Genomic DNA, 23,091 nt, shown 5'->3' on the forward strand with positions numbered 1-23,091 from the left:
CAAAGTTCTAAGTTGATTTTATCCTATGTTGATATGATGAAGGTGATCTATAGATCAATATAAATAAGCAAATTGTCAATGCCTGAAGCTTAAGAACAGAGCTTCAGGCAGAAGTTTTTCGAAATGTTTAGAACTTATCAGTGCTTAAAAAATAATAAGCATTTGAATTTGAATAAAGTAAGTTACTTTTTATCAGAAAATTTGATTATTTTCCTCAAAAGTATTAAAAATAAAAATCAATTATTAGCTCTGCCTAAAAAAGTAGCTAAAATAAGATATCATCCCCAATTTTCATTCGAAATTTTTGGAGTTGCGTTCGTATCTGCTAGATAATTGATGCAATTTAATTAAAAATAAGTTTTTAAACTGTCCCTCTTAAAAATACATGATAGGGCTGATATATAGTGAAGTAACTAATTTAAAACTAAATAACTTCTTTGTCAAAATTTGGATTTCATTTAACTAACATTGCAGTTTTTAAATCTGAATTGTGAAATAAGAAAAAATTTCATCTATGTATTAAATAAATATTATATTTTATACCAAATCTGGAGATGGAAGTAATATGAATATTTAATCAACTATCGTTATTGGAAATTCAGTTCAAATTAAGAATATTTGTTAAAATTAAGTATTTTTCCATGCTTCCTCTGAATTTTGATTTTCGATTATTTTTTTCTTGTGATAACTTTTCAAGAAATTAGAAAAAATATTAGATCGATACCTTGAAAACAAAAGTCTTTTATTATTCTTTCGAAATATGAGCTGCCTGTAGATATTTCCTTATTTATTTGGATGTTTAGTTACTTTAAATTATTCAATCAGATACCTTCAGAATGAAAACTAGCAAATACATTTAATAAGTTCCCGATATTGTCAGAGGCATTTTTGCTTGAAAGACCTTATTATTCTGTGGTAGAATTCTACAATTTACCATAGACTCATAATTCAATTTAGTATGAAGTAAGATATTAATATTACAATATTTTATAATACAAAATTGTGTCGCTTTGTCCATAAAATTGTAAAATTTTGTTATGACCATAAATCTTATATTTTACTCTCTCTCTAGTATGAACAATATTTTGTTATAATTTTTATAAATTCTCCATTATAATAGTTGCCAAATTTTCGATAAAACTTTTGATGGCTACTTAATCGCTTTTAATTAGCATATAGTGAACTCTTGTTTCTGAAAAATTTCTCCATCTACTTTAAATAGATGTAGTTAACAGCAATATTTCACATTGTAATATAATATTTCTAAAATTATTTTTCTTTCACGAGGCAAAATAAAATATTTTTGATTTCTATTAAAAGTAAGAAACAATTTTAAAAATTGATTAAAATAAATATAAAATCAACCAATACCATATTAAAATTTAATCAATATTTTGTTAACAATATTTATAGACAAAAAAATTTTTTTATGAAATTGAAGTTAAAACCAGATTTGTTTCCATAATAATTGAAAAATTCAATTTACTCTGACGCATTAACCCAATTTCCCTACTCATTTTAAATTTCGAAAATAATTTTTATTTAAATTTAATTTTGAACAATCAAACTTACTACTTTCATTGTGTATTTCTGTCCGTACAATTTTAAAATTCGATGTTTCACTGTCCATTTTAGGAAACTTTTTTATAACAGAACAATTCATCACAAATCACCTAACACAGCACTGCACTTCGCACCTCGATCGCTGTACACGCTCGATCATCGCTACATCACAGCGTGGCACTAACTGAACCGAAGGATCTTGCGAGATCTACTGAGTGTTCGCTGATGTAGTTGATGCTTAGGCATTGGCTCGATGGGGTGGATAGAAACAGGGGTGGGGCAGGGTGGGCGTTAATGTTTATTGTAGTGCCAGCTAGGTTTCACACAATTAAATTAAACAGTTTGTCGCACGGGTCTCGTGGAGGACTTTGTAAAATATTTTTTGTACTACTTTGTGACTTTTCACTTCGCCAACGGTTTCAAAATATTAAGTTACGTTCAACTGAAACGGTACATAATTTGAATTCTGAGGTAAATTAAGAAACGTATGAAAAGGTTATATGAAAAAAATGTTTTAATCAAAACAATATATATCTTTTAACACATCGTGTTTTGTATTAAAAAAAAAGGTTTAACGAGTTTTAGTTCAATAAAATGCAAAACCCAAGTTGTAGGTATCAATACCTTTTCAAAAATTCCCTCGCTTATCGCAACATATTTGAATTTACCTAATCCAAAAAACTACACTGGGCATACATTTCGATGCTCTTCGGCGTATCTATTAGTGGATTCTGGTGGTGATATGAATCAACTAAAGAAGCACGGTGGGTCCAACACAGTTGCGGAAGATTACGTAGTCGACTCAATAAAAACAAAATGGATTCCGCAGTGAAAATTTTAACGGGAACAACTAGTTCGACTTAGCAATATTGTAAATGTTTACGCTCTTACCAAATGATTTTTTTGAGCTGGTTAAATTTTGCCATTCAATTCAAGTGCCGATAGTAATATAACTTCTTCTCCACCTCAAATTAATAATGCTCACATTTGTACTTTTAATATTACTATTTCAAATTAAAAATTGATAAAAGTTTTGTCGAATTTTTTCATGTCTACAGGCGTAGACAAAATTTTGCTTGAAACTCGTGAATAAAGTAACTTTTTTTCACTCGTAGGAATTGCAGCACTCGCAACTGTCCTATTCGTGAAAAAAGTATTACTTTACTCACTAGTTGCATAAATAACTATTATAATACCCTTTTTCTTATCAAACAGAAAAAAAATTACCAAAATTACCTAACCAAATACAAGCTGCCATGGCAATATGTAAAAAGACTTCTTGATTTCTGGTATAAAATTGTTGTATATGGAATAAATATCAATATATTACAAGACACAGCTCTTCAAATTCCTCCTGCTCAACGAGGTGAAATATTATAAAAAATCGAAGAATGTGAATGTTCTAACTTGTTTTAATTTTAATTTATTTCTAAAAAAATACATTATTTATTAGAAGAGATTCAAAATTAGGATTATTAATTCGATAGAATCTTTTATACAAGAACCTTCTTCCCATGTATGTAACAATTTATTCTTTTGACGAAGAAACATTTAATCTTATCCTCAAAGTGAAAATGATAAATTGAGAAGGCTCATGCATGGATTTCTTCGAATATATCGGTAGCATCAATATTCGGTTGTATTCGGTGAGGTTTTATAGAAACAGCTATAGATAATGTCTTCCTCATTTCTAGCGCTTTGAGAGACTGAGTGTTCACGGCAGTACCTATACCTTCTAAATCGTCTACAAGAAGTGAACATTAGTAAGTGGGCAGTAAGCAGGTTACTTCATGCATCTAGATCAACTTTTTAAACTAGAACTTTTGGACCGTTGCTTTAAAGAAGCGACATGTGCGACAGAAGTACAGAAAAACTTTAGTTAAAAATCATTTACCAACAGCTGAGTAGCCTCATCGCCCATATCAGGCTAAAAATATTTCTCTTACATGTTTCGGTGAGAGAGTTCGATAACGATGTATAGCCACTAAAACACAAAATTTGAAATCTCTGTTCTACTCACCGATTAAATTCAGAGCTACTTTTTGTTTTTTTGGAATTTTAGATTAGTGCTCGCAAATGAATGTCATTAGTAGTTGTATAACGGATTGTTTACAAAAACACCTTTATTGATAACCATTAAATAAAATATTAGCCAATATTGAATGAATGTAGTCGGTCTCTGAGGTACGTTACATTTTTCATAACCTTCATATATAAGTTATGAAAAGTAGTAATGTTAAAACTTAAGTTTCAAAGAATAATTTATTAATTACTGTAAAAACTTACAATTATTTCATTATTTAAACTGACAATTGACTCATTATTTTAGCTCAATAGTATTTTAAGATTCATAAACGTTGAAAACAACATTCTTAAAGGTACAGTTATCTAAAGTACGTCCATTTTCTGGGTGAATATTCTTTTGAACTTATTGTCTAATGTTAATTTTATTTAAAGCTGTGATATTTACATGTATGCCAAGGGTTTGGCACAGAAAGTCTTCTGAGATTCTTCTCTTATCTTATAATGACATTGCCTTCCGATACACTGTTGGATTTCCATCCACCGTGTAGCTTTATTTCCAGAATGTTCGCTCCTGAGTCCGCCAGGAGAGACGTTGACGAGCGTCTGAAACAATGTCCTGTGCATCCTCTAACATTAGGTAGACCCAGGTACTGAGCAATCTTTGCTGGTAATTTTCCAATAGTATTCATGCCCACGGCTGTATGCCACATTTTCCATTATAATATCGCACAAAAAATCTGTCGTGCTTTACACCTGGCGCTCATTTTGGAAAATATTACAGGGCCCTAAAAGCTTAAACTTAAGAGGTTGTAATCACATGGTTTGTTTGGTCTACTGACAATACAGATTTAAATCCCATAAAATATATTTGTGTGATGAAGACATGCTTACGAAGATATATGTCAGCTCTCATAAATTCGATAGAGCTTCATGACAACGCTTTAGCATTCCATCAGTAGTCTTTAAATGTCTGCGCCAGAGCAAGTTTCGTCGTTTACAAGCTATTATCACTGCCAGAAAAGGATATACTCGTTAATTTTTTTTAACTGGAAGTATAACAAATATATAATTTTTCTTGCTAAATTGATTGGAAAGTAGCTTTTGAACGTGAATAATTGTCGTTTTGATCTATTTCGGTCTTTTCTAAAATATATTTAAATAGATAATATATTTAACACCTCATATAAAGCTAAATAACAATTAAAAACAATATACAAAGCTAATCATTCCTCAAATTATTCCAAACTACGGAGTGACCCTAATTATACGCTTTGTAAAGGTTATTTTGAAGAATTACTACTGATCACAAATAGCGAATGCACTATTTTCATGTTTATATTCTTTACATTTGGAAATAAATTATTAAATAAATTATATTTCTGTGCCTGGATGTCATTTTTTTCAATGTTACAATACAAGAAAAACAACAAAAGAGATAAATTTGATCTAGTCAGAGTTAACAATTTATAATACAAATAAAAAGTTACATAAAAGACATGATAATTTTATACTGCCTGTAATTGTTATCACAGTTGCAATTGAAATGATTGCAAGCAAATTAGTTTCCCACAATACAAAATATACCAACTCACTTCTTTATTGTCTTCTTTGTTTATTTATAATTATTATATTTCTTCTGAAAATGGCAAAGTCAAGTATGCTTATTTATCTGGTGTAACTGTTAATTTTTTCTACTAATATTTATAATTGATATTTATTATAATAGCTTGAATAGATTTTCACAACCTTTCTATTTTCTAGTATAGTAGGAAAGTGGGTTACATATTCGACACTTTACGTTAGCGCGAGTCTCATTATTTTTTATATACTACGACAAAAACAAATTCAATAATCCTTTCGATCAGTTTGTTCGGTGATTGTATAAAGCATTTAAAGAAAAAAATACGTCAAAAGTGAAACCACATATTTTTGTGTCAAAATAATTGGACTGAACATAATTTAATGTAAATGTGCACAGAAAAAGTTGCACATTGGAAAACGAAAAAGGAAATTTGATCTATTCAATCTTCATCGTTTAACATTAACATAACTTTTTTTTCATTTATGAGGGCGACAAACGCTCTTACACACTTATTGTTATTGAAATTATTAACAAAAACTTTAGTGCTTATGAACTGCTCTACTTCGTCGTCTTTTTGTGACCTCCGAGTGTTTCTTTCAGTGGTACGAACATGTAATAGTCACAGGGTGATAAGTCTGGACTATGGGCGGTATTTTCTAGTAACCCCAGTTCTGATATTGAATGAAACGCGCGGTTTGAGGGTGCACGTTATCCTGGACAAGAGCTACACTTCGCGTTGGAATTCTCCTCCGGTTTGAGCAATAAGCATGTTTCACGTGTGTTTTCAGAAAGTTAGAATAGTATGTAGCATGTATGAAGCTTTGTATGCGCATTCCTCGTCGGTCACAGAATACTGTACACAAAATATATTTGCTTTGACAGGCACCCCTTCTTTCTTCCTTTAGATGAAACCTTGCTTTCGGAAGTGTAATAGTATACCCATGCTTCATCTGTAGTGAATATTCACGTTAAAAAACCGTCCTCCTCCAACTCGCTTTGCTTGAGCAGGCGGCGACAAACTTTCAACTGCATGAATTTTTTCTTAAAGCTTTAAAGTGTGGGAAACCATCAAGCCGTTATTCTGCGACATTGAAGGTGTTCTTGGACGATAGACTCTATCTACACTAGGTACCAATACTAATGTCAGTTCAGCAGAAATTTTCATTCATCCTAAGGTACTTCAAAATGAGTTGTTCGACGCGTCGAATTTTGTCTGGTGTACTGCTGGTTTGCGGTCGACGATCATGCATCTCATTCTCGACGGTTTCACGACCACATTTGACGTTTTGGCCCATTTAAATACAGACTCTTACTACCGAATTGATTTCGTAAACGACTAAGAATCTCCGTGTTTTTAATGCATTCTCACATCTAAAAACGAATGACAATCGCAATGACGGTCGGCACTTGACGTTCACTTTGGTCGTAGCACGCGACTGAAACGTCCGTTCACGACGAAAGCTATGCAACACTATTAGTAACGGACCCAGCTAACACATAATCAAGTCGCTATCTTAAAACATACAATTGGAACATCTACATCTACACCTCGATCATATTTGAACCACCCTCGTAAATCCATAAAATCTGAACATAAAAATTTTAGGGGGATTTTGAACCCATGAGCCCTCCAAACTAATATATGCATTACAATTGATAAGTAATGTTACATTATTAATGAATACGTTATTTTTTTTTGTCACTTTTGCAACTAGTTTTTATTAAAAATTATCATCAATCAAGTTATAACATTCTATTCGTAGATCAAAATGGTCTCCATTTTCCCCGTGTCACATTCGGTTTCTATTATAAATTGAATACCTATTTTGTTCCAAAATAGAAGCCACGATAATAAACAAGAATTATTATTAAAGTATATGGTGAGCATTTTGATTAGTTATTTACTTATTTTTTATTTTACGATTACGAGTTACAATTTACCAATCGAGTTATATAGATCAAACAAGAGTAACTTTTGGTTTTGTAGCGTTGACGCCTTCCAATATTTTTATTGTTTTACTCATAGTTTTGCCGAAAATATAGCTTAGAGTGCCTAAACACAAACGACAAATTGTAACCTACTATTAACAATGCTTTATAGGAACAATGTACAAATTTTATTGTTTTATGCGTGCAGTAACTTGAAACTGGCGATATTAAATTTATGAATATTTAGACTTTCCCATGTATTTTCATTTATTTTCGATTCCAGTGTTTGCATGATAAGTCCATTTATCTTCCAAGCCCCCACAACTCTGATAAATTAATCAGAATTTTATTTCAACTTGAAAAACTTCATTTATACAACATTCTTTTCCAAAAAAGCAACAAAAAAAGTGCAAAAAATCTCCAACTGAAATAAAGTATAAAATAAAAATATGAACAAATTTGATAAGAATTTGAATATATATTCATTATTCTTTATGCTTTTTTAGAAGCTTTTTCTTTTTATTGACTAACTCTATTACATTGGTGAGTGTTCAGATGAGGAAAACATATTCCTTTCAGATCCATTTTTCTGCAATAAATTTCTTTGAATAAATTATAAGGTTTTTACAAGCTTCTTGACAATTAATTGTTATACTGTTACACTATTCTAGATAATTCAAGATAAACAACAGGTAGGTTGTAAATAGAGGCTACGGCCCTACAATTTGGTCACAGAAGCGGGAGGCATTGCATTCGTAAAAGAAGATTTCGCAATAACAGCTGCCGGTTGCTAACGTTTCTAGTTTGCGCACTTATTGAGTCTTAGAATTTATAGCTACACCTCGCATAATACGAAGTGTGACTAACAAAGAAACGAGGCATTTTTTCATAGAATAAAGTCTCCTTTTAACTCTCTATACTTAGTCCAGCCATGTTCTACCCTTTTTACTTTCTCCTCCATCAAATGCGCTCGCTTTTTTTGTAATTTCTCTCCTCACCTCATCAATCAATTGTGCGTAATACTCTCATATTATCGATTCACCTTTTTAAAGTAAGTCGGTAAAAACAATCCCATGACCGTTTCATATATCGGATACCCTCACTTTTCCAACCTTTTTCGTAGCAGGCTCGTTCTTTGTAAACTTTTGGGCTGTCGTAGTTTTTTTTCATCCCAACTGCTCATTGCTAGTCAACCTAATATGAGGCTCCGTACACAGTGTTAACTCCTCTTTTATTTGTTTAGGAGTATTGACTTCAAATGAAAATATTTGATGGAAATTTTCTCTATTTTCAGTAAAATTTTCACAAGCACTCACTTATACGATTGTCAAACAGAAACTAAGTAACCAAAATGGTTGGAATATGTACAAATATACAACTTAATAAGTGCTGATGTCTTCATGTTGAAGTCGGAAATTTTTTAGACAACCCGTAAGTGTAACTTATTAAATACAGTAACACAATGATATTCGGGAATAAAGTCATTCAAAATCGGCTGTTGTGCCAAAACACATTGATGGTGTGCCACATCGTCATTTGACATACCGTCAGATTGAGGCATAGGTACTTGGGCATTAGTTCCAATCCATTCAACATTGCATGAACATTAGGCTGTCAAAAAGATTTGTTCGTGTTGGATATCGCATGGACATATCGCCACCGTTCCATTATTAGAGCAACGTTCCTGAATGGTACACCAGCATAGTTTGCCAGAAGTGTCGGAAAAAGTCAGAGATCGCAGGAAACGAAACATTCTACACCACGCTACAACAAAAACGTCAACACATCGAATTGATCTGCCGTACAGTCCTTGTTTGGCACCAAATGACTTTTATTCCGGTGGATGCATTCAAATCACATGTTTCAGAGGTAACTCAATTGGAATGGAAAAAATGCTTCGACAATTGATTGAATCGCATGCAAAAATGTATTGATCTTAATAGAGAACATTTTGAAAAAAAAATAGAACCATATCCATTTATAAATATTTGCTTTTATTAGTCTATCTCAAAACTTGTAGGAGTTATCATAGACTTTTAAGGTAATAAGGACAAACACTGCGGACTACGTTAAAATTTTTTTCCAATTAGAAAAACTCCTCATTATACCACTAAACGTTTTTGAGAAGTTTTGGTTGTGACCATCACCCATTGGTTATAACCACAGCCCTAAGTGTATGTAACACTTTTGATACTTTCAGAATGACATTAATGTAGCGTAAATTCCCAATGCTTTACTTCATTATTATTTTTTTTTTGTATACATTCTCTTGTTCATTCACGTTCAGCTGTGTCATAACACGTGTTGTACCTGCTGTAATAATATCGAAATAAAACACGGGAGTTACGAATTAATACCGAAAACATGTGTTCATTGATATATCAGAAACAAATAACGAAAGTCGTTTGATGGCGCAATGCTAAATAGAATCCGGTTAATACTAAGCCGTTTCCATTTGAATATAATGAGATTGTCTGTAAGATACTGATTTGCACTTTCACCGTCTCGTTCGACTTCTATGAGAACCTGACTAGTACCATTCTGAATTTTTTTTTCAATAACGTTGAGTTTTAAACGTTCTTAGACTTTTCGATATGGTCCGTACACCATATAATTGCAATTTCAATAAACGTTGCTTTGGTGAATGCAAATTTCTTGTTTTTGCAAATTAATAAAACGGTATAGTACACTAACAGTTACATTAAGAGAAAGCTGTTATTTATTGTTTTCTTAACGAAAATGGAGATTATTAGTTGTAAATTTATTTAAAAATTATAAAACGTTAGGATGTTAAAACGCGCTTTCGTATGTATGAACACCTACAATTTATTATACAATTTCAATAAAATTTTCAAGACACGTTTATTTTCATTAAATAAAGCGAAGATTGAAATTCCAAAATACAAAAACAAAAATTGTTAAAATTTTCAAATAATACGTTGTACCGGCACTTTATAACCTGTGAATCGAGTCATCTAAAGCAGCTTATATTTATTGTCAGTTTATTACTTTTTAAATTCGTAGCTATAGATCGTGTATTTTATCTAATAGATTTCATTCTATAATAAAATCAACATCAAATCAAACAATTAACTAAACAAAAAGATATTAATTATATTAATAGAAAAAATTAGCATAACAACAAATATTAAAAGAATTATATTAATTAAAGATATGAACTTAATAATCTTGAGTCCATAAACTTTGAATCCACTCCTTGGTCATCAAACACATAAAGAAACTTTCTGGTGAATCTACTAGCAATTCTCTGAGGACGAAACTTCGCGATAGGTAAAAATTCTTGTTACCTCTGAATGTAATTGCTTGTGTTCATTAGTGGCAAAATGCAAAATATAGTTAACGATGAAGATTATGGAAGATTGAAAACTACAAGTTCACGACCAACCAACTATGTTTAGATTGTTTAGTCTCAATGAACAAGAAGGATGATTTGTTAGCACAATGCACCACATGTCAACACTCTTTGTGTCGTATCACTTTCGTTTCACAATAAAAGTTTTGTTACCACCAGACTCGTAACTAAATACAATTTTATGTATACTTAAGTCCAGTTCACCCATTAGTTTCCTTCTTGCCTATATTGTCATCAGGCCGCTGTCAGAGGTACTGCTTTCTTTGCGTAGATCGTTTTTCTCGCTGGCCAGTAGCTATCCCAATGACAAATCAAGAAGCCGAGATGATTGCTCGCGTTTTCTGAGAAGGCTGGATGAGCTGCTATGGGATGCCGCTAACGTTAAAAACATATTGGGGAAGGCAATTCAAATCGGAATTATTCCGATCACTTAACTGGTTGAAGGGAAACAAATACCTGCACACGACAGCATACCATTCACAAGCCAACGGAACGGTCGAGAATATTCACATAAGGTTCAAAGCAGAGATAAGGTGCCATTAAAATGACCAATGGACGGAATGTCAAGACACAGTCGTTTCACCGTACAAAATGCTACTCGGGCAACTCATACGTTTGCCCGAGGAATTCTTCGAGCCGGCAAGCCCAGTTATTGAACCAGTGGAGTTCAATATTCAGTAGGAACTACGCCGGTATTTAGACCTCCAATGACCACACCTATTAAGCGACATGGCACAAGGACACCAGTTGGTTATTCAAGATCTGGCAACAGCAAAACATTTTTTCCTACGCCACAACGGTGTAAAAAAACTCGTTTTGCATGATTTACGACGGACCTTACGAAGTGATGGAACGAGGAGAAAAACATTTCCAGTCTGCGGAAAAGAAAAACACAATTTCGTGACTTCATTATTGGAAGGGGGATTAAATACTTAATATATATATAATTTTCTTAATAAAACAATAATCCTTCCACCCCTGACTGACCGGTACCTGACCCAGAAATTCGAAGTTACCTTTTTTTGAGAATTCCACGTCACCTTTTTTATAACCTTAATGTCCTGATACACTTAATTTAATAATATCCGTTTTACCTGGTACACGTTTTATGAAAAACCTATATAACTGCAGATACATTATTTGATAACTACAAAAACAAAGCTGAGATCATGTCTGCTATTAAATCTGTTCAGCTTTCTGCTAATACATTGATGGGTAGAGTTGAAGCTATGAGTTCTGATTTAGCTTCACAGTTTAAAACTGATTTTGATCGTTGTAGTTATTTTTCCTTACAACTTGACTAATCAACTGATATAGTTAATACAGCTCAGTATTTGAAGAGTTAGAAGCAAAAGAAGAGCTGGTTGTGTAAAGATTGTGCCGCTTACTGGACGTACAACTGGAAATGATATATTTTTAGCATTTAGAAAGCTCATTGAATCTGAAAACATTCCAGTGAAATTGGTGGCACTAGCTACGGATGGGGCTCTTGCAATGGTAGGCGAGGAGAAAGGATTTATTGCCTTGGTTTGTAAAGACAGTGACCTAGACTGAAGCAGATTGTTGACAAACAAAATCCTCCACAACACCCCAGCAATAACCAACAATACGTGGAAATTCTTTCAGACTTAAGACACAAATTTGATTAACGATTCCAAGATTTTGAAAGCATATTGATTGTGGCACAGTTCGTCAACTTTCCCTTTGTAGAGATCGATGCAGAAGATTTTTCAGTTGTAAAACATTTTGGTGGCGATTAGGCTGCCGTTGAAATAGAAGTTGTTGAAATTCAGAATGACCTGTATCTAAAATCCCTCTCTACCACTGAAAATGTCCCCAAAGAAAAGTATCCATTAGTGATTCTAGTTTCATTGAGATTGAAAGCTATGATCAGTTCTACATACTTGTGTGAAGCATCTTTTTCAAGTATGAAATTTATAAAGAACAAATATAGAAACAGACTGACTGATGAACATTTGGACAACTGCATCAGAATGGCGGCTACAACTTACTCTCCAAACTTCAAAACACTTGATGGCCAAAAACACTCCTCTTATTGAAATGAACGTTTAGACTTTTTTTACACTTCCTATGTATTTTGATTAATACTAGAAATAAATTTTCGTTTGTAATAAAATAATAAATTCATTTTGTGTACTTTCTTTGGCCCATTATTCCTAGGTATCTCACTAAAAGGTTTATAAATGCTAGGATGGCTCACCAACTCAGAAGTTTGGCGACTACTGTACTAAACGAATAAACTACAATAAACAGTATAACACCCCTATACAATTGTTAACTGTTTTTTGAGACTATTTTAATTGTATTTATTCACGTCTCAGTTCCAATGTTCTCATTTTTTTCCCAATTTTTCACGGTCCTAAAGATATAATAGGTAAAAAGCACACAAAAGGATTATACCCAACGAACTCAAAAATCAAATAAAACTCAGCGTGATTTGCACATCTTCAAACTGTCCGGGGTGGGCTTCGATAATATAAATCACCTTAAAGTAATTACTTCAAAATTAAAATTTAAAAATCCGTTGGATTAGGTTGCCGACTATTAAGAGCAATCTCCAAGGCACGCCTTTCCCACACATTTGTTTTCGTAATACGATTCTTTTTTTGCAAATTAATTTTGTTTAAATTTAAGAATTCATCATTGGAGATTGTGAAAAAATATAAATTACTTTTGGTATTAAAAATTAAAAAGAATATATCCATCACTATCCCATAATGAGACGATACCAAAAGTAATCATATAATTTCTAAAAAGGTACTAGGTACAAAAATAAGGTACCTAAATCTGTAATTTTTACAGGTATAGAATTTAACCAATTTAAATATCCCTCAACTACCTCAACAGAAAGTGTTTACACAACAAAGATTGAAAATTATTTTAATTAATATTTACATTCCTATTTGTATAGTTTTGTAATTTAACATGCAGAATTGTGAATTCTGTAATAAGATGTATCTACATGTACACATACTTCTTGTTCATGAACATTTCGATAGAATTGTCCAGATTACAGTTCTTAAGTGTTCAAATAATTTTTCAACTATTCAAAGAAGCATTACTACAGAACTTAAAAAGTTGACCAAGAGAGCCCAATCATATAGACAAAACTCCGCCAAACATTAAAAACGACAAACACCTCTCGCATACCTTACTAACAGTAGGGGTTGATACAACGATGTCATCTTGCAAGCCAATAGAATGTTGAGTGCCCCAAGGCTCAGTACTAGGCCCTACTTTCTTTCTTCTGTTTATAAACTACATCGCCTATCTAGATATTAGTGGTAGAATATGTCTATTTGCAGACGACACTAGTTTCTCTTGGAGCAACCCTGATCTCACGGCACTTCATAGGACCATATCTAGTGACCTAATCACTCTTAAATCGTGGTGCGATTCTAATCTTCTTTGTGTCAACGTTTCTAAAACCAAAGTTTTATCATATGAAAATACATTGCGGCTTTTTTTATTAAATAACAGCACCATTGACATCGTTGAATTGGGAGTAACATATTGCCGCTTTATCTAAATAAATAAGTTCCTCCTACTTTGAGCTGAGATCAGTTTCCAAAGAACTGAACTTATCCTTAACAGTCTATTGTGCCATTATTGAGTCGCATCATCGATATGCCCTTTCCCCCTGGGGTACGACTCAATTTGAGCGAATCTTCAAACTACAAAAGAGAGCTGTTTGATATTTACTCGGACTAAACACGCGGAGCACGACCTTTAGCCACCTACTCCACGTTCAGAATTAGTTAAGGGCTCAATATTTTACAATGCAAACAAATGCACAATCACTTGCCAATTGAAATCATATTGATACCATATTTTCCCGCATTCCGCAATAATTTAAGGGCATATTTACTGGAAAGTACCTTCTACTCTGTAACGACTATAGACTTATTTTCAAGATTATCATAAAAAGTGATTTCTGATGCTTTTCAGGTATATTTCAGTCAACTCTAGTTACCACTTACGATTGAAGGAACCGCTAACTCTTAATAAATAAAACAAGAAATTGGCTAATAATCAAAATACTAGTGACAGAAAAATCTTTCCTTAATTAAAACCTATTACAGTTATGTACCAAATATTCATTAAAATGGAAGTCGATGAAATTGGATTAATCTGGCACAACAAACAATGCAACATAACTTCAAGGGTTTCGTCAATTTTCTGTTAACACCATATCAAAAATTTCACGGGACAGTTGGCAACGTGCTATGAGACATTTCGATGTAGAGGAATGGACATTCTGGACATTATTATTTGTGTAGAAATTGAAGTAACTGATGATGATAAATCCATAGAAAATGCAATGAATTTCGTGTTCCATGTTACTAATATATTGAATATTGATTAATCCCTTACGGTTGTTCATTTACATTTTATAATATATTGTATTTGAGGATAATCATACTAAAATTTAGTGAAAATTCAGATAAGATATAAATCTCTACTTTTTTCTTCACAATCTCTTTACCATAAAAACTGTTCTATCATGCATTTTCAAGTAAACTATAGTAACTGTCGAGATTAATTTTTAGCCTCAACTGTTTACTAGTGTTTTATCAAGAAAAAGTATTCAAATATTCATCAGGTTGAGCTAGCTCAGAAGTTTGCAAAGTATGGTGTGAGAGCCGGCACCTACAAATTCAACTGAGTTGTTTGATGTGAATTTATGAAACCGTAAAAGTTGAAATGGCATCTAAACATACTGAATTCTGAGCCATCTGATAAGAAAAATAAATTGATTGTTGCTTATATATACTTATATATTATATACACTTATATCCCACCAGTCAAATAAAAACCTTACTTTAATATATCTTGAAATTTCCAAATTAGTAGTTGAAACGAATATCCTTATGGCGCTGAGGACAAATCAATACTTTCTGCTTTGGATAACGAATGATTTGTTAGGAATAAAGGAAAAATGTTTATATACCATTATCAAATGATACATTTAAATGGATATTTGATGAAAATTTAGAAGCAAAGCTAGTTACTCAAGTAAAAAAAGAACAAGTTTCTTTCGTTGCGATTAAATCAAAGCAAATATATCGAGGATAATCTATCTAATTTGTAATATATTACCGAAGACATCATCCAAGGAAATATTTTTTGTGTAAAAACCTATCCACAAGAAGGTGGGTCGTACCCGGCCGCGGTTCAAAAAGTTTGGCAAACACTGGCTAACTATTTTTAAGACGTCTTTCATGCGTGCTTTGTATTAAAGGTCAAATATGAGGAATTAGTCATTGTCCGATTTTTACAGAAAAAGTTTGATTAAATGATATGATTGAACTAGAAAACGATGTTTTGAAAGCATCTGGTAATTAAAAAAATGACGCTAAGTGTTGTAGTCTTCTCAAATACGGAAAATCCCTATTTAAGAATAACAAGAGCAGTTAATCTGGATTGTCAGATAAAATTGATTCTACATAAATTATAACAAGTATGATGACCAATAGCGAACTTTCGCACGCAAAATTTTCAACTCGAAAAAATTATTTTTTACAACACCAATCAACGTTAAAACATTGAAGAAATATCCATTTATTCTTTTGTAATTGTCAATTGAAACAATTGACACTTACATACTTTCATCCCTCGTTATCTTATCAGCTAAATTCAAACAGTGAATAGATTCAAGGTTAATGTGAAATATATTGAACTAAACCCCTAGTTTATTAAGAAATAAATTGGTGACTGAAACTAAAAATTTTCTGATGAAGAAGTTGTTATTTCAAGTCGAAAGTTCTGAACTCTTTACACTATCACTACATCAACACGTTTCGATAACCAAGTTATCGTCTTCAGTGATTTCAGTTGGTGTTGTGGAAGCGTAACAGTGTGATTGATGTGTATGTTGTTAATTTTGTTTTGTACAGGAAACTGAGCTCCTCCAGTCCTCCAAATAATAAATTTTAAAATGTTAACGGATAAGAGAGAAATTTGTGAGAATGATAAAAATAGTTTCAAGTAGGGATACATAATGAAACGAGAATTTCTATGGAAAACTTACTTCTACATAATTGGCAACATCATTATTTTTTCGGTTTATCCAAATTATGAATTATTAGAAAGAAAATCGGAGAGAAAAAATATAAACGTTATAAAGGTTCTATGTTATCAAGCACTATTACTAATGAATCCACATGAGAAAATCGTTCCAATAGAATTATCAGAGAAAGATATGATTTCACCAATGTCAAATGTATCATTTTTGGAAATAATTTAAAAATAATATCAAAAGGTTACATTAAGTATTATGAAAAACCCACATAGAGTTCAGATTCATAACGAAAATGTGTAAAAATTCCCAACAATGTGGAATTATTTAGACTAAGCCCTTAGAAGGATGGAAAAAGAACCAGAAATCGTTCTAGACGTGACATATCGTAAACTAAAAAAGAGTAGACTTAAATATCGCTAGTCGGAGCGTTGACCTTTAGGATGGAAATATACACAAAGAAGAAGAATAGACAGAATACATAAATTAATAAGTGTTTCGACTATATCCTAGAGAAAGTGTTTTCAACTTTTTAAATTGTTCTCGATTAATTATAAATGTTATACAATATGTTAATATTGTTAACAATGCTAATGGGCCTACCTACATGGTAGAAAAGGTTTTCTCTTTTAATAATAAACAGCGTCATTATATAAACCGATACACATGTTTTTTTTTTAATTTCTGTTAGAAATACTAACCAAAAAAAATATTTTTCCGCCTAACTCTATCCAAAGTATACGTTTCCTCCCTAGAGAGGAAAAGTAGGAGTGAAATCATGAAAAAAGGCTCCAATTCTATTATGATTTATAGAAAATATATATTGCTACGCCCTGAAACAGATCAGATACGTTTATTTGTATTCTACACAGCATGAAAATTTTGCTAAAATTCCTAAAAAAATTGCAGAATTTTTGAAACTGCCTGATGCCATAAATCTGCACTCCGTCTGTTGGTAACATATTGCACAGACACTTTTTCATCCCAACTATTAAAGATGCCAATATTTTGTTTCAGAAAAACCTCGGCTGGAGGAAACATTCTTGCTTTAAAGCAAGGATGTTTAAAGTCTACGAATATCGCAGAAGGATATGTGCAGCAATCTCTTGCAAAGAAGCGAAAAATTTCTAACCAAATTATGGGAGTCACTGAAGTGACTGCGGTAGGGCCTAGTGGGGGCCGTACGCATTGACCTTGTAATACTGAGACACGAGAGCCGCTGGACTCAGCCCAGTTACATTCTCCGTACAGGGCAACCAATGATGGCCCCAAATATGAGAAGATGTTTGACTAATTAGGTATGAATCAAATGGAGGATCTTAGGTGAAAGACCCCTTGTACAATCGAAGGCACTACTGCATGCTCAGAGGGCGCAGGTGACTTTTTTCATTTTGTTATCCATATATTCGTGTCAGAGCAGTTGTATAATATGTATAATGTATAATATACATAAAACATTAATTTTTCAATTTTTTATGACTTTTTAAGGAAAAAATCAGATAGTGTTGAATCCAATGTCCTAAATGGCAAGAATAAAATAGCGAGGTCATATAAATATATTAATTTGAAAAGGTACGAAATGTACTTTGTCATGGTAATTTATTCATTCATAGATAAATTGTAACTTGAGTTATGATAACATATATGTGCATTTATTGGCTATAATTTTTATTTTACATTTTTCTCATAGTGTGAAGACATTTTTTTATGTAAATTTTACTGTTATAAATATCAATAATAATTGTGATCTACTTTTTTTTTAATATAAACATGATATCGTGCAGTGTTCGACGTTGACTGTTAATCAAATGAAATAAAATAACACCGAAGAAAACTAGCCCGTTGCCATTTTAATAATTTGCAAATTCAAGGTCGATTTAACACGCAAATGCCCAGCCTTTAATTTTCATGATCACTGGCGAAAATATGTGTTCGATTTGCTCTTACCCTTAATTGCGAAAACCGCATTTACCCAAATACTGAATGCCCATAATTACGACAGGTGAAATAAGAATCCGACTCAACCGACTACTCCAACGGCAGAAAAGACCATTAATTGACCATCTACCTCCGTACACTTTCAGTTTTTACAAATTACATTCGAAAATATTTCAAAAGCTGATAATCAGATATAATTTGCTGCAAAAACAATGATATATATGATTGAAGATGAACATATACGAGGTGTGATGAAAAAATAAGATGATGATTTTTCATAGCAGCAATTACTTACGTTGTCCCTTATCCTCATATTCTGAGACAAATATACAGAATAACGCCTTGAATAATACTTCCACATTATGGTTTGTTTCAAGTTTCTGCGACTTTTGTAATATGGCAACTCTGTATTCATACAAGTAGGATGAATGATTTAAGAGTATAATGAATTAATGTTTTTTTAGGAATTTCGTAAATAAACTTGTTTATGATAAAACTAAGGAGATCTGGAATGGGATTTAACAATAGAAGAGCTAGAAATCATAAAAAAGTGCTAAGAAATATATCCAACCTGACGCTTGGAAAAAAATAGGGGAGTTATTGAAAAATATGTTTAAAAAGATATTATTGAATTCGTGATCCAAGGAGGAAGATTTCTTTCGGAATTGCTGTCTCCCTTCCTGTTGCGGTCAGGTATGAGTCAAAACCATTTTTTCCACCACATTTTTTATTTTTGGAGAGAGCCGAAAGACACAGAAGTAAAGCGGTTCAGGAAGAAACCGTTAGACCAGTTTTTAAATTTCTGTCTTCACTAAGATATCGACTAGGCAGTCGCGGACAAATAGGTTTGTTGACTTTTTTTACATTTTCATTAGTTTTTAGTCGAAGTATTGAACGTTCCTCGAACTTAACTAATTCATTTCCACTTTCAAATCGTCCATATCACTCGTACACTGCTTTAACACAAGTATGTTATCACAATAGACAAATTTTAAGAATTCTTGAGCCTCTTTCGTATTTCTTTCTTAACTTAGATGTAAAATGAAGTAACAGTCTAACCTGCTTTCCATTGAATATTTTAGGTGCTTTATTTAACCCCGCTAAAGGGTTGATGTAATTTAGTAAAAACCAACATACAAACTGTTCTCCAACATAAGCGTATAAATCGCTTTGAATTTTCTATATTAATCCGGTCAATTTAGACATTCGAAGTTACATAAATTCCCATCAAGCTGAAAATCAGTAAAATTGTTTAATATACAATTGAACATAGAATTTGAATGTTCCCCATCATTTCCGTGTATGGAAAAAATTTCGTTCAAGGTCAAAGGTAAAAAAAATGAGTTCTTCGCAATTTTCAGCGAAACGGCGAGTTTTATTATTAAAATACCTTAGGTATTTTAAAATTGTAGATCATAAAATTATCTACAAAAAACGTATTAATTCTTTTTTCCTACAAGCCACTGTTTCTGAGATATAATGATTCGAAAAGTTGTAAAAATTGTATTTAATGGTTTCACCAATATATTTTCTTACAACATTGAAATGAACTAAGACTGAGTATTTGAACGAAATTTCTGTTGACTGGTAGGAACTGTCACGAGCAGCTTTGGTATTTCTTGTGCAATCATTATAGCCATTAAATACGACAGTAAATCTGAAACATTACAACTTTTACAAATTTTTGAATCGTTATATCTCAGAAACGGTGGCTCGTAAGAAAAAAAGTAGTAATACTTTTCTTGTAAATAATTTTATGGTCTACAATTTTTGTCTAAGGTATTTTTATGATGCAACTTACCGTTTTGCTGATAATCACGAAAAACTCATTTTTTTGACCTTTGACCTTGTATAAAATTTTCTCCATACACGGAAATGATAGGGAACATTCAAATTTTATTTGCAATATATATTAAACAATTTTACTGATTTTCAGCTGTATGGGAATTTATGTAGCTTCACTCTCATTTTTTGGTCTAATTACACCGGACTATATGGGCCAATATATGGTGGTAGGATTTCAAATTGGAATCTATAGTATGAAAGTATTGATCATAAACACCCAAAGCTTTCCTAAGGAATCTTCGTTATTATTAATATTATCGTTGTAAACGTTAATGTATGCAATATAAATATTTGTAATTTTCCTTAATGAAATTTGGACATTCGAACTGTCCAGTTAAATATTGCGTCAATTGGGATACTCAATCATGATAATTTTTGAAGTTGTAAACTTTTAGCTTTCATATTTAGATATTTTACACTTAGTCCAGAGAGTTTTCTATCTTTTCAAATCCTACCAAAGTAATAATTAGGAAATTCATCTATTTCAGCTCGCTTTTACGATGACTTTTTTTGGTGTTTGGAGCCAAATCAGGTGAATAAGGCACATAAGATAATATAGTTATCTTTTTTCGATTATAATGATATACGGAAGTTTCATCTACTATAACATATTGACAAAAACATTCTCTCGAATTACCTTTGGGATATCTAAACATTCGTTCGAATTTTTAATGAGACCCAATCATTTCTGGAGTAATTACAGTAAATTTAATTAGTATTCGAAATTGTGTTCTATCCATATTTAACCAAAAATGTAAATAGTTTTCTTAATATGAATGAAATTAATAAAATAGCACGAAAATTAAAAATATAATGGAAAGACTTAAAAACCTCTGAAAAGTCAATATTCTGTCAAACCGCCCTCGTATATTTTAAATAGATATTAGTATTGAATATATAGAATGAAAACAGACATGTACTAACAGCAGCAAAATAATTTTTCCGTAATGTAAAATTAAATTTGGTACTGCCTCCATTTTGCAGTGAAGTACAACAAAAACAATTGAAAGTTGAATGAAATGTCATTTTTTAGTCTTTTATGTAGAACATCTCCAGTGATATTAATAACTTAGTTATCGTACTCAGTTTGCGACTGCTATTTTTAATGTTTGGCTGTCTAATAAAAGTACGGATGCTTTTTTTTTATTTTCTTTCAGGAATTATGTTAAAAATTACGGAAACAAGCATCAACGGGAAAATTTATGATGAATGAGTTTATCGAAATGCACCAACATGAATGTTTATTCACAACAAAAACAACATTTTTGAAGTTTCTTGAATGAAAGACATTGTAGGTAATGTAGATAAATCTGTATCAATTCGTTTTTGTACAATCAAAACAGAAAATTGTATTTAGATGACATCAAATAAGTTGTATCTTCCTGATTCACCAAAGAAGTATAAAGAAACAATTAAAACATCAAATAATGATAATATAAATAATGATTACGAAAAAGCTTTGGGTAAGAATAAGAGTGTTATTTGAAAAGTGTCCGATCCCAATCGGAAGATGTTAGCACTTATCAATATATGTTGGAAAATTTATTTGCGCATACGTTGAGAGACTCTCATTGAAATTTAAGTAATTTCTACCCCTAGATTCTGTTTATATCGTATAAGTGAAAGGTTATGAACATTTTTTTGAAATTGAAAAAAATTGAGACTCATCATCATTTAGGACCGTAAAATTTTGGATAGCCGAACTAAAACGTAGCCTTAAGCTTTACTAACGATGAACGTTCGGGACGGTTAAAAACTGCGACAACCAGCGAATATAATAGAAAAAGTTCATGAGATAATACTGGACGACTATTGGATTAAAAGTATAGAGATAGAAGATGCTATTTGCCATATACTGACTGAAGAAGTATTCATGTGTAAGCTATCTGCTCGTTGGGTGCCACGATTGCTCACATTGGACCAAAAATGCATTTAGGCCTTATTGACGCGGTTTAAGTAAAAACAGCCGGATTGTTTTCATCTATTCATTCACCACAATTGATTGATTGAAATTGGAGAGCTCATATATTCTGGATATCTTACTGTTGTCATATATCTTATGACAACAAGTTGAGTTGGGCTGTTGATGAGTTGTTACGTCCATAATTAGGGTTTATTTGTGGACTATCTTCATATCAACATTCTTTTGTTAAAGTAAAGTAATATCTTACAAAATTGTCAAATAAGGAGAAGAATATCACAAAAATTGAATAATATTGGTATACCAACAAATCATTGAATTGAACAAAATTATTTCCATCCTAATATGAATGGTATTGCTGTCCAAAATTGCAGCATACTTTTCTCCTATATATACAACCATTACTCTCTTGAATAAATGATTTTGGTTTCGGGTAAAATTTTCGTTATCATTAAAATATAACCTTACAAATCTGAAGAATATGAATTAATAAATCACCCACAATATGAATATCAAAAAACAATCTATTTTAACTACACTGTTTGTTTCAAGAATTTTTATAATTGTATGTATGTTTCTTTACCAAGGTTGATTACTGGAATTTTATTTATCATATTGATGACTTCCTAATTTATTCTATAAATATCGAGACTTTCTTACGTAAACAGTATCATAATTCATAGGAGGAGCCTCATATATAATATCATTTCTTTTTTTGGATTATTAGATTTGAGAGATCCCTTTGCATCGCCCCTAGCCCACTTACAATAAGAAAAATTACTTAGATATTTTTATTATTCAATATAGTCTCTATTGAGGTTAAAACAGTTTTTACTATCTAATTTCTAATTCGTTTCGAGAATAGTTTACTCGCA

The 23,091-nt window shown here is 31.8% G+C and overlaps 1 protein-coding gene across 4 annotated transcripts in view; it reads right to left on the reverse strand.

Annotated features, from left to right (window-relative positions):
• LOC130452825 (protein spitz-like) overlaps positions 1 to 23,091 on the reverse strand; it is a 486,395-nt gene that overhangs the window by 147,758 nt on the left and 315,546 nt on the right. Inside the window, exon 1 of one of the 4 annotated variants that reach the window (XM_056792292.1) lies at positions 1,573 to 1,776. The exons of the other annotated variants lie outside the window; for them this stretch is intronic. Within the exon in view, the coding sequence (XP_056648270.1) occupies positions 1,573 to 1,663 (91 nt within the window). The 5' untranslated portion in view covers positions 1,664 to 1,776. Of the gene's footprint in view, positions 1 to 1,572; positions 1,777 to 23,091 lie in introns of those variants that run through there. 4 annotated transcript variants of the gene reach the window in all.

Source organism: Diorhabda sublineata, chromosome 2 (assembly GCF_026230105.1).
Source record: "Diorhabda sublineata isolate icDioSubl1.1 chromosome 2, icDioSubl1.1, whole genome shotgun sequence".
Taxonomy (NCBI): domain Eukaryota; kingdom Metazoa; phylum Arthropoda; class Insecta; order Coleoptera; family Chrysomelidae; genus Diorhabda; species Diorhabda sublineata.